General features: G+C 34.8%; 1 protein-coding gene across 3 annotated transcripts in view; it reads left to right on the forward strand.

Annotated features, from left to right (window-relative positions):
* Positions 1-13707, forward strand: part of LOC149806597 (alpha-N-acetylglucosaminidase-like) — a 131126-nt gene that overhangs the window by 96692 nt on the left and 20727 nt on the right. For all 3 annotated transcript variants that reach the window (XM_089955329.1, XM_089955325.1, XM_089955336.1), the window contains one exon: positions 9982-10073. In XM_089955329.1, the coding sequence (XP_089811455.1) occupies positions 9982-10073 (92 nt within the window). The remainder of the gene's footprint in view (positions 1-9981; positions 10074-13707) is intronic.

Genomic DNA, 13707 nt, shown 5'->3' on the forward strand with positions numbered 1-13707 from the left:
ACTGCCCATTATCCAGTGACTGACTATTGATACACATTTACAAAGAACAATGCCCTTTATCTAGCAATTGACTATTGATACACATTTAGAAAGAACACTGCCCATTATCCAGTGACTGACTATTGATACACATTTAGAAAGAACAATGCCCTTTATCTAGCAACTGACTATTGATACACATTTAGAAAGAATAATGCCCTTACCTAGCAACTGATGATTGATACACATTTAGAAAGAACACTGCCCATTATCCAGTGACTGACTATTGATACACATTTAGAAAGAACACTGCCCTTTATCTAGCAACTGACTATTGATACACATTTAGAATGAACACTGCCCTTTATCTAGCAACTGACTATTGATACACATTTAGAAAGAAAAATGCCCTTTATCCAGCAACTGACTATTGATACACATTTAGAAAGAACAATGCCCTTACCTAGCAACTGGCTATTGATACACATTTAGAAAGAACACTGCCCATTATCCAGTGACTGACTATTGATACACATTTAGAAAGAACACTGCCCTCTATCTAGCAACTGACTATTGATACACGTTTACAAAGAACAATGCCCCTTATCCAGCACTGACTATTGATACACATTTGGAAAGAACAATGCCCTTTATCTAGCAACTGACTATTGATACACATTTAGAAAGAAAAATGCCCTTTATCCAGCAGCTGACTATTGATACACATTTAGAAAGAACAATGCCCTTTATCTAGCAACTGACTATTGATACACATTTAGAAAGAACAATGCCCTTACGTAGCAACTGACTATTGATACACATTTAGAAAGAACAATGCCCTTTATCTAGCAACTGACTGTTGATACACATTTAGAAAGAATAATGCCCTAACCTAGCAACTGACGATTGATACACATTTAGAAAGAACACTGCCCATTATCCAGTGACTGACTATTGATACACATTTAGAAAGAACACTGCCTATTATCCAGTGACTGACTATTGATACACATTTAGAAAGAACAATGCCCTTTATCTAGCAACTGACTATTGATACACATTTAGAAAGAACAATGCCCTTACGTAGCAACTGACTATTGATACACATTTAGAAAGAACACTGTCCATTATCCAGCAACTGACTATTGATACACATTTAGAAAGAACAATGCCCTTACCTAGCAACTGACTATTGATACACATTTAGAAAGAACACTGCCCTTTATCTAGCAACTGACTATTGATACATGTTTACAAAGAACAATGCCCCTTATCCAGCACTGACTATTGATACACATTTAGAAAGAACAATGCCCTTTATCTAGCAACTGACTATTGATACACATTTAGAAAGAATAATGCCCTTACCTAGCAACTGATGATTGATACACATTTAGAAAGAACACTGCCCATTATCCAGTGACTGACTATTGATACACATTTAGAAAGAACACTGCCCTTTATCTAGCAACTGACTATTGATACACATTTAGAATGAACACTGCCCTTTATCTAGCAACTGACTATTGATACACATTTAGAAAGAAAAATGCCCTTTATCCAGCAACTGACTATTGATACACATTTAGAAAGAACAATGCCCTTACCTAGCAACTGGCTATTGATACACATTTAGAAAGAACACTGCCCATTATCCAGTGACTGACTATTGATACACATTTAGAAAGAACACTGCCCTCTATCTAGCAACTGACTATTGATACACGTTTACAAAGAACAATGCCCCTTATCCAGCACTGACTATTGATACACATTTGGAAAGAACAATGCCCTTTATCTAGCAACTGACTATTGATACACATTTAGAAAGAAAAATGCCCTTTATCTAGCAACTGACTATTGATACACATTTAGAAAGAACAAGGCCTTTTATCCAGCAGCTGACTATTGATACACATTTAGAAAGAACAATGCCCTTTATCTAGCAACTGACTATTGATACACATTTAGAAAGAACAATGCCCTTACGTAGCAACTGACTATTGATACACATTTAGAAAGAACAATGCCCTTTATCTAGCAACTGACTGTTGATACACATTTAGAAAGAATAATGCCCTAACCTAGCAACTGACGATTGATACACATTTAGAAAGAACACTGCCCATTATCCAGTGACTGACTATTGATACACATTTAGAAAGAACACTGCCTATTATCCAGTGACTGACTATTGATACACATTTAGAAAGAACAATGCCCTTTATCTAGCAACTGACTATTGATACACATTTAGAAAGAACAATGCCCTTACGTAGCAACTGACTATTGATACACATTTAGAAAGAACACTGTCCATTATCCAGCAACTGACTATTGATACACATTTAGAAAGAACAATGCCCTTACCTAGCAACTGACTATTGATACACATTTAGAAAGAACACTGCCCTTTATCTAGCAACTGACTATTGATACATGTTTACAAAGAACAATGCCCCTTATCCAGCACTGACTATTGATACACATTTAGAAAGAACAATGCCCCTTATCCAGTGACTGACTATTGGTACACATTTAGAAAGAACAATGCCCTTTATCTAGCAACTGACTATTGATACACATTTAGAAAGAACAATGCCCTTTATCCAGCAACTGACTATTGATACACATTTAGAAAGAACAATGCCCTTACCTAGCAACTGACTATTGATACACATTTAGAAAGAACAATGCCCTTTATCTAGCAACTGACTATTAATACCCATTTAGAAAGAACAATGCCCCTTATCCAGCAACTGACTATTGATACACATTTAGAAAGAACAATGCCCCTTATCTAGCAACTGACTATTGATACACATTTAGAAAGAACAATGCCCCTTATCCAGCAACTGACTATTGATACACATTTACAAAGAATCATAAAAACAATACAAACAAATATAGATGATTTTATCTACTGCTTTAAAAATGTTCTTAATGACCAATTAATTGACCACGAGTGTTTGAAAGTTCTACAGTATGACTGATATATAGAGATGTTCTGATTCTGAAATATTGCTGTGTTCCATGTACAACAAGATTTTCATATATTCTTTATTTGAAAACTGATGTGAATTGCAACAAAGTATTTGGATATAACATTTCTTTTGTGTAATGCACCGATTTTCTCCATCATATGCCATTGCACATGGTGATGTTTAATATTTGAATGTTCCAACATCATTTGATGACAATGAAGCTTGGACTATAGTCTTAATGCATGTCTTTCAATGGACTTCAGTCTTAATGTATGCTACTCAATAGACTTTAGTCTTAATGCATGCCATTCAATAGACTTCAGTCTTAATGCATGCCATTAAATGGAACGATGTCTTAATGCATGCCATTCAGGGACTAATGTCTTAATGCATGCCATTCAATAGACTGATGTCTTAATGCATGCCATTCAAAAGACTGATGTATTTAATGCATGCCATTCAATGGACTTGAGTCTTAATGCATGTCATTCAGTCCTGTGAATAAAATCTGCTGTGTTTTGTGTTTATTAACAATATAGTTTACTATTGTAGCATTAAATATGGCATCTTTGGTATAGTGTACAACAAAAATATAACTATATATATATATAGTTTATGATCAGCATAGCTGCCAATCCTCCAGGCTTACAGTTAGTGAAAATAGGGATAACAATTAGTGAATTTTGCCATGAATTTGTGAAGCAATCTTCGAGTCCGGGAATATTTGTCGGAACAAATGTTTAGCATGGTCTCCAGCTGATAAAGGTAGATTGTGTCGAACAAGAAAACTCACAAACAATGCTTCAGCGTTGGTAGATTGCAAGTCTTCTGTTGATGGCTTAAAATATTAGAGAGCTGGAATCTGCTGCAAGTTCTTAATTTTCCCAACTTCTTTGTGCTTTTTGCTACCAATATGATTCCTCACATCATCTCTGCCACCATGCCCAATGCTAAAATTTGTTTATATTGGTGTTTGATGGCTGATTGCATGGCCAGTTTTTGGTATATTCCAAACTAAACTTCACTTTTTGTGCAATACATTTCTTTGTCCTTGTTGGTGAAGACATTATCAAGATGTGATGCTGAATGGTAATTCAAATCAGTGTTTGCGGTGCATGTGTGGAGCAAAATTCTGGTTAGGCATTTGTAAAACTAATCTTATACATATAGATTAAAATATGCTAAAATTCTTGCTACCAGGCCAACTGTGCCAATCAGCTATAGTTTCACTAATATCGCGACAAGCAGTACCGGACCATTTCGGCAACTGCTGATATCACGACTAGCGCTTAACAGGAAATCAGTTATTTTATTAAAGATTAAAAATAATTGAGAATTGGGCAATCCCTGATGTTTTTGCATGTGGCATGAATCCATAAATCGCTGAAAAAGTCATGAAATTCACGCCAAAATCGTGAGGGTTGGCAGCTATGGATTACACATAAAGTAAACCATGGTTAGGATGAATATATGTACAACAGATGTATATGTTTAATAAGTAGTGAATCAACACACTCTGTGTAGCATAACCGAGTGAATTCACATATCCCATGTATACATTTAATACCTAGTGAATTCACATATTCCATGTATACATTTAATACCAAGTGAATTCACATACCTTATGTATACATTTAATACCTAGTGAATTCACATACCCTATATATATTTTTTAATACCTAGTGAATTCACATATTCCATGTATACATTTAATACCTAGTGAATTCACATACCCGTATATATACATTGAATACCTAGTGAATTCACATACCCCATGTATATATTTAATACCTAGTGAATTCACATACCCCATGTATACATTTAATACCTAGTGAATTCACATACCCCATGTATATATTTAATACCTAGTGAATTCACATACCCCATGTATACATTTAATACCTAGTGAATTCACATACTCCATGTATACATTGAATACCTAGTGAATTCACATACCCCATGTGTACATTGAATACCTAATGAATTCACATACCCCATGTATACATTGAATACCTAGTGAATTCACATACCCCATGTGTACATTGAATACCTAGTGAATTCACATACCCCATGTATACATTGAATACCTAGTGAATTCACATACCCCATGTGTACATTTAATACCTAGTGAATTCACATACCCTATGTATACATTGAATACCTAGTGAATTCACATACCCCATGTATACATTGAATACCTAGTGAATTCACATACCCCATGTGTACATTGAATACCTAGTGAATTCACATACTCCATGTGTACATTGAATACCTAGTGAATTCACATACCCCATGTATACATTGAATACCTAGTGAATTCACATACCCCATGTGTACATTTAATACCTAGTGAATTCACATATTCCATGTATACATTTAATACCTAGTGAATTCACATACCTTATGTATACATTTTATACCTAGTGAATTCACATACCTTATGTATACATTTAATACCTAGTGAATTCACATACCCCATGTGTACATTTAATACCTAGTGAATTCACATACCCCATGTGTACATTTAATACCTAGTGAATTCACATACCCCATGTGTACATTTAATACCTAGTGAATTCACATATGCCATGTATACATTGAATACCTAGTGAATTCACATACCCCATGTGTACATTGAATACCTAGTGAATTCACATACCCCATGTATACATTGAATACCTAGTGAATTCACATATACATGTGTACATTTAATACCTAGTGAATTCACATACCCTATGTATACATTTAATACCTAGTGAATTCACATACCCCATGTATACATTGAATACCTAGTGAATTCACATACCCCATGTGTACATTGAATACCTAGTGAATTCACATACTCCATGTGTACATTGAATGCCTAGTGAATTCACATACCCCATGTATACATTGAATACCTAGTGAATTCACATACCCCATGTGTACATTTAATACCTAGTGAATTCACATATTCCATGTATACATTTAATACCTAGTGAATTTACATACCTTATGTATACATTTAATACTTAGTGAATTCACATACCTTATGTATACATTTAATACCTAGTGAATTCACATACTCCATGTATACATTTAATACCTAGTGAATTCACATACCTTATGTATACATTTAATACCTAGTGAATTCACATACCCCTTGGTGCATAATGTGCACATTATAACAGGAACTAAACACAAGAAATGATTTTGGATTCCATGAGATTATTTATAAGAGCAATTTACTGTACATATATTCTATACCATCCTGAATTAGAAACATGGCATTTACCATAACTGTACGTAATTATATTCTATGCCATCCTGAATTAGTGTACCACCACTCCAGTGGCCTAGTGATTAGAGCATCTGCCCCGGATGTGGGAGGTCATGGGTTTGAACCCCAGCCAAGTCATATCAAAGACTTCTAAAAATGGTACTAATAGCTGCCTTGCTAGACACTCAGCATTAAGAAGTTAGTGTTCAGACTGATCAGCCTGGTATCAGGATAATGTGACTGGGTGGGACATCATGCTACATGTCTGCAACATGATGCCCCAGTACATGTACTAGACATCACATTAAACTGCCACACTGCAGACATTGTAGTGATATGACTGGAAAATTGTTAAAACTACATTAAAAATCTAAATCACACACACACACACACACACGCAAATCACACATGTATTCCATACCATCCTGAATTAGAAACACATCATTTAACTGTACATAATTATATTCTATACCATCCTAAATTAGAAACACATCATTTAACTGTACATAATTATATTCTATACCATCCTGAATTACAAACACATCATTTAACTGTACATAATTATATTCTATACCATCCTGAATTAGAAACATGGCATTTAACTGTACAAAATTATATTCTATACCATCCTGAATAAGAAACATAGCATTTAACTGTACATAATTATATTCTATACCATCCTAAATTAGAAACACATCATTTAACTGTACATAATTATATTCTATACCATCCTAAATTAGAAACACATCATTTAACTGTACATAATTATATTCAATACCATCCTGAATTAGAAACATGGCATTTAACTGTACATAATTATATTCTATACCATCCTGAATTAGAAACACAACATTTAACTGTACATAATTATATTCTATACCATCCTGAATTAGAAACATGGCATTTAACTGTACAAAATTATATTCTATACCATCCTGAATTAGAAACATAGCATTTAACTGTACATAATTATATTCTATACCATCCTAAATTAGAAACACATCATTTAACTGTACATAATTATATTCTATACCATCCTGAATTAGAAACATGGCATTTAACTGTACATAATTATATTCTATACCATCCTGAATTAGAAACACAACATTTAACTGTACATAATTATATTCTATACCATCCTGAATTAGAAACACAACATTTAACTGTACATAATTATATTCTATACCATCCTAAATTAGAAACATAGCATTTAACTGTACATAATTATATTCTATACCATCCTAAATTAGAAACACATCATTTAACTGTACATAATTATATTCTATACCATCCTGAATTAGAAGCATGGCATTTAACTGTACATAATTATATTCTATACCATCCTGAATTAGAAACACAACATTTAACTGTACATAATTATATTCTATACCATCCTGAATTAGAAACACAACATTTAACTGTACATAATTATATTCTATACCATCCTGAATTAGAAACACATCATTTAACTGTACATAATTATATTCCATACCATCCTAAATTAGAAATATGGCATTTAACTGTACAAAATTATATTCTATACCATCCTGAATTAGAAACATAGCATTTAACTGTACATAATTATATTCTATACCATCCTGAATTAGAAACATGGCATACAGGAAATCATATAGCACAAATTATAAGTATGCCGCTTGTACATACTTTAAAATCTAAATGTAATCTGAGCTTGTCCTGTTAAAATGCAAGTGATACTTGGCTTATTGTAAAGGTTGGCCAATTTTAAAGGCTTATTTTATGGTCCAAATATGTCAGTAAAAATCTGTAAGAGTAGGCCATCTTAGGCCTACTCTCTGTAATATCTTGTTTTTGTGGCAAGCATACTTCACAGTTTTTGGGGTATGTTTATTAGCTGAGATGAGGTGATGGCATGCATTCATTTTCAGAGTTCCATAAATTCAGTTATGAGATACTTTGGTTGCAAACAAGTATCTTTTGAATTGATAGCATTGCCTATTATAATGCAAAACTTAAAGAAACTTTTTACAAGTGCATATCAATTCACAATAGGGGAATATTTTAGTATTTTTTAAGATTTAACTTTACTCATACCATTCCATACAAAAGATCAGTGTAGCTGCCAACATTGAAAGGGAAGAAGAGAAGAAATGTTTCATCTCATTAATGTGATATATTATTTATCATGTCCAGCCCAAAGAATATTCCCCAGAGCCAAAGGTTAGAGGTAATACAGTTTATAGAAATTCAAAATATTTTGGTAATATTTTCTTAATATTTTTAAATTCGTACAGTTTTGGTAATATTTTCTTAATATTTTTAAATTCATACAGTTTTGGTAATATTTTCTTACTATTTTTAAATTCATACAGTTTTGGTAATATTTTCTTAATATTTTGTTACATATGCTGCACGAATACCTATACATTTACACCCAAAAGTATTTCAACAAAATGGCTGCTGTTATTGATGCTTTCAGCAATGCACACTTTCTCTTGGGAATAAAAACATATTGGCAATGAAAATACCCAGATTCTTTGTTATTGGCAGATTTGGTAAGTCGTCTCCATTTTTCCCTTTGCAAAAGTAGAATTATATCTCTGTTATTTGCATGTTGTCTGCAAATGAAAATAGTTAGAAAGGAAAAGCAAGCGGAGAAAAAAAAATAGTTCTGGTATTCAGGGAGAGCTTTAGTGGTCCAAAAATTCAAGAAATATTTGGAAGAAATCACTTTACTATGCAAAATTTCAAAGTAGTAATAAAACTAGTAATTCAATATAAAATAGGCCATAAGGTGGGAGACCTTAGAAAAGTGATACTGGATTGGCCATCACCTGTTAGATATTGTTAAAAGCATGCTCAGGAAATCTTTAATAGACTTTACAAATACTATTAATGACAGTACACCTTGGAAATTATCTGAATCAACTGTGAATAGAATTTTGAAAAATCATAGAAAATAAGATCAGTAGAGGAAAATTGTGCCATGGTTTTGTTCTAAATTGCATATGACTGTATATAAATTATTGGAAAGGTTCAATATTCTCAGACAAATTCTGATAGTGATTAGTAAAGACAGCAGGATACATTTTTTGTGTTGAGATAAGGAGAAATTGGCCCCACGATGTCTTGGAGAACAGAATGGTACAAACCTTCATGTTTTGCAAGTGTCACATTTTGGGGTTGGTTCATGTACAATGGCATGGGCACCTTTATCTCAGTAAATAACAATATAAACTATAAATTTGTTCTAGCTGTTCTTGAAGAAAACTTGTGCCAGCTGTCATCAAGATATTTCAGAATGATAATATACCCACCAACCCTTACTTCTAGATACATGATGCATTGGAAATGTAACAACAACATTCTAACCATGATGTGGCTAGCACAGAACCCAGACATGTGTGGAGAAAATTTGATAAATTTTCTGCCTGATGATAGTACATGACAATCATTCACAGCAAGATAGCATCAGTGTTTCCAGTGACATCTAGGCATCTTTCAGAGAGGCCTACATGCTATGTATACAAGGTCAGTGTATGCATCTCTGGCTTCACAAAGTTGGTGTGTGCTTAGACAGACTACATGTGGCAGAAAGATTGTTGAAATACTTTTGATATGAGAATATACATGTGTCTCTGCCACAAAGCAAGCATATACTTCCAGCAGTTTATTTATATATTTTAATGATATACAGGTATTTCTATCACAAAATATATTCTGCAGAAATTGTTTTGTCACTAGTATTTGTTTAACTTGTCCATATGGATGTTATTGTAGATATGGTACAATACATCTGACCTTTACCAAGCCTGGAGTTATCTGGTAAAAGCTTCAGCCAGTGCCAGTCTGCAGAATAATACTCTCTTCAGGTAAGGAACTGACCTTCAGCTTATATTCTCTTTTATCCTGGCACTTTTTGAATCAAGTTTTAAAATTCACATCATCTATTATGTCCAGGCACACACGTTTTATAGGATGCCAGACAATCTTCTGTTACTACTGCAAGTAGCAAAATGGTTTAATACAGCAGAATACATTTAGATTTTGTATATTTGTAGTGTCACAGAAAAAAACAATGTGCACAATCGAACTGGGGTTTGAACCTGGATCTAGTCTGATCCTCTACCACCTATGTTACTTGAGCTGATATTCAATGATGTTACCCATAAATACATTTCTCCTGCCATTGGGAAACAATTTGGTTGCTTGATTAGCTGGAATTACCATTTTTCAACTCAGAGTGAAAGGCTGTTGCACCACATATGAAGATCATTACACATAAAGACTATCACACCTGAAGTCTGTTACACCTAATGACTTTCACACATAAAGTCTGTTATACCTAAAACCTCCCACTGAAGACTGTTACACCTGAAGACTATTACACCTAAAGACTATAACACCTGATGTCTGTTATACCTAATTACTATCAAGCTTGAAGACTATTAAACCTAAAGACTATCACATGTGAATAATGAAGACTATTACACCTGAAGACTATTATGCCTAAAGACTATCACATTGAAGACTATTAAACCTATACACTATCACACATGAATAATGAAGACGACTACACCTAAAGACTATCACACCTGAAGACTATTGCACCTGAACACTATCACACCTAAAGATTTTCAGAACTAATGCCTGGTACAACGTAAAACTATCAGTCCTGAAGACTATTATACCTGAACACTATTGCATCTAAATTATATCACATCTGAAGTCTATTACACCTTAAACTATCACACCTGAAGTCTATTACACCTGAAGAATGTTATATCTGAAAGGTCTTAGCCTATACCACTGCTGCTAAGAAACCTAAATTTAAAAAGTGTGCATGGCTGGATAGGGGTTCAAACCTTGATCTACCTAAAGCCTGGCGTTCTACCACTTAAGCTATCCGAGTCAGAGTCTCATGCAAGTAGTAGGTCATGGATCGGAACTTTGCAGATCTTGGTATTGGCTCAGAGTCGTGTGAGGTTGTACAGTTTTCCATCTGACCATTTGTCAAGGTAGATTCCTTCAGCTGATGAACCAAAGGTTTAGTTTTAGCAGGATAAAGAAGATCCTGAAAAGGATAGGGGCAACAACACACCCCTGCTTGACTCTGCTACATATCTCAAAAGCCTCAGAGTTGAGCTGTCAGAATGCACTGTGCCATGCATGTCTTCATGGAAAGAATGGATACTACTGATTTGCCTTGGTCTGATCTTATCTAGCAGCTTGAACAATCCACTTCTGCTGACAAGTTCAAAGGCCTTTATGTGTTGAAGGCCATGTAGAGTTGTCTTCCCAGCAGTTGTCTAAGTGAGAAAATCATGTTGTTGGTCAACCTAAGTACTCTGCACTGCATTTTTACTCAGGGTAGATTCAGTTAACAAAGGTCTGAAATTAGTTCAGGACAGCTTGAGCAAACATCTTGCCTATGTTGCTCTGCATGATAATGTTGTGATAGTTGTTGCAGTGGTTTTTGTTGCCCTTGTTTCGGTAGAGAGTGATGATGAATGTCTCTCATATCTTGTGGTACTTTGCTCTTATTCCAGCATAGTCAAAGGAGATCATGCAGGTGTTGGACTAGGATTATTTTTCCACATTTCATGGCTTCTGGTGATGTGCAATCTTTTCCAGAAGACTTTCCATTAGGTAGACTATCTATGGCCTTGCCGAGCTTGTTAACAGTTGATTCATTATCTAAGATAAGCAGGCTTTCAATGGCATTGAGGTTTTATCATTGACAATATTTTGCAGGGAGTACAGCTCTGAGCAGTATTCAACCCTATGGCATTGAGGATGGTATCATTGACAGTGTTTTCCATGGAGTACAGTGCTGAGTTGTATTCTTACCAGTGTGCCATCTGCTTGTCATGCTCATTAATGTTGTACCCAGAAGCTTTTTTTGAGGGGCTATCTTATTTGAAGTTAGATCTATTGCCTTTATCCCACTGTACATGCCTCAGATGTTGCCTGTATCTGCCATTGTCTGGATACTCTGGCATAGCAGCTGCCAATTGTCACTGGCACAGCATCTTGCAGTCTGTTGCACATTTCTTCTGGCAGCTCTCATTGCATGTAAAGTCCGACTTGGGGCATTCTTTTGGTTGGGAGGGGCAATGAATTTGGCCTGAATGAATGAGAATATTTCACTAGAGCTTGCCTTAAACCAATCATTGGTCTTGTTCTGCTTTTTGGCAAATACATGGCTGTGCTTTCAGTAGCTTCCATTTCTGCTAGAAACATTACTAGGGCTGCTGAAGTAGAAAGCTTATTGCATGGCATCATTTTACAGCTGTGATTACAGAAAGTCAGCTTTGGTGCTAGCTTTGATGTGGGGGATTCCTTTGTGTTTCAAGCAGTTCACTTGTTTTGGTTGAGGCCTAACCTTACTGCATGTCAAGGAATGACCCATATCCCATTCATTACTATGGTGAGTGTGATTGATATGGACACTGTTGAGACTGGTGCACTTGGCGATAATCAGATCCACTTGGTTATATTGGCCAGATTGGGACGTCCCCATGACACCTTGTATTGAGGCTTGGTCTGGTATTATGGGTTTGTGATGTAGAGGTCATGGTAGGAGCAAAGTTCAAGTAGTCTCTGCTTGTTTTTGTTCATCTTCCTAGTGCCATGATGTCTAAGACAGGTGGACCATAGTCATGATCAGTACCTACTATTATGTTAATGTCCCCTATTAGATACTAGTGTTCATGTTTCAGGATTCCATTGATGGTGGCCTTGAGTTCATTGTAAAACTGGTTCTTTGTTTCGGAGGATGAGTGGAGTGTAGAGGTGACAAGGTTTACAGGGCCCTCTAAAGTTGACAGGCACAGTACCAAAAACACTCTCTCACCTGTTTGTGAAAAGTTCAGTCATCCCCAGGAGTGTGTATTTGACTGCAAAGCCAACTACATAATGTCATTTTTTCTGGGTTTTATCCTTGCCAGAAGAAGGTATAGTTTTTTTTTCTCTAAGTGATCCAGTCAATGTGTGATACCTAAACAATAGCAGAGAAAATGTCTATGGTCAGATTATTCATATATAGAACATTATAAATGTCAGATTCAGACTTAATGTTTTTTTTTTAATGATTATAATATTTAACTGTCTGTTTGTCAATTAATTTGTCCCAAACAGTACTGAACTAACTTAAGCCATTATGGTTTTAAGAAACAACACTCAACAGGCTTATGCCACTATAGTTTTAAAGAAACTGTGTATTATTATTTAAAACATGGTGGCCCTGTGTTTTGTAGATGCTTGTGAAGCATTGAATATGGTCAGTCATCAGACTTTTTTTAAAAGTTACTTGAGAATCAAATACCTATCTGTATATTTTATACCCTTGTTAACTGCATTGGCAAATTGTTGGATTATGTGTGGGGAAGAGCAGTATCTAATTTTTTCCATCTTTCCAATGGAGTGAGACAGGGAGATGGTCTTTCATCTTTTTTATTTAATATATTTATAGACTATTTAAATCATATGTTGACTGGAACTACA

Source organism: Sinohyriopsis cumingii, chromosome 1, assembly GCF_028554795.1.
Source record: "Sinohyriopsis cumingii isolate HCF-2022 chromosome 1, ASM2855479v2, whole genome shotgun sequence".
Classification (NCBI taxonomy): Eukaryota; Metazoa; Mollusca; class Bivalvia; order Unionida; family Unionidae; genus Sinohyriopsis; species Sinohyriopsis cumingii.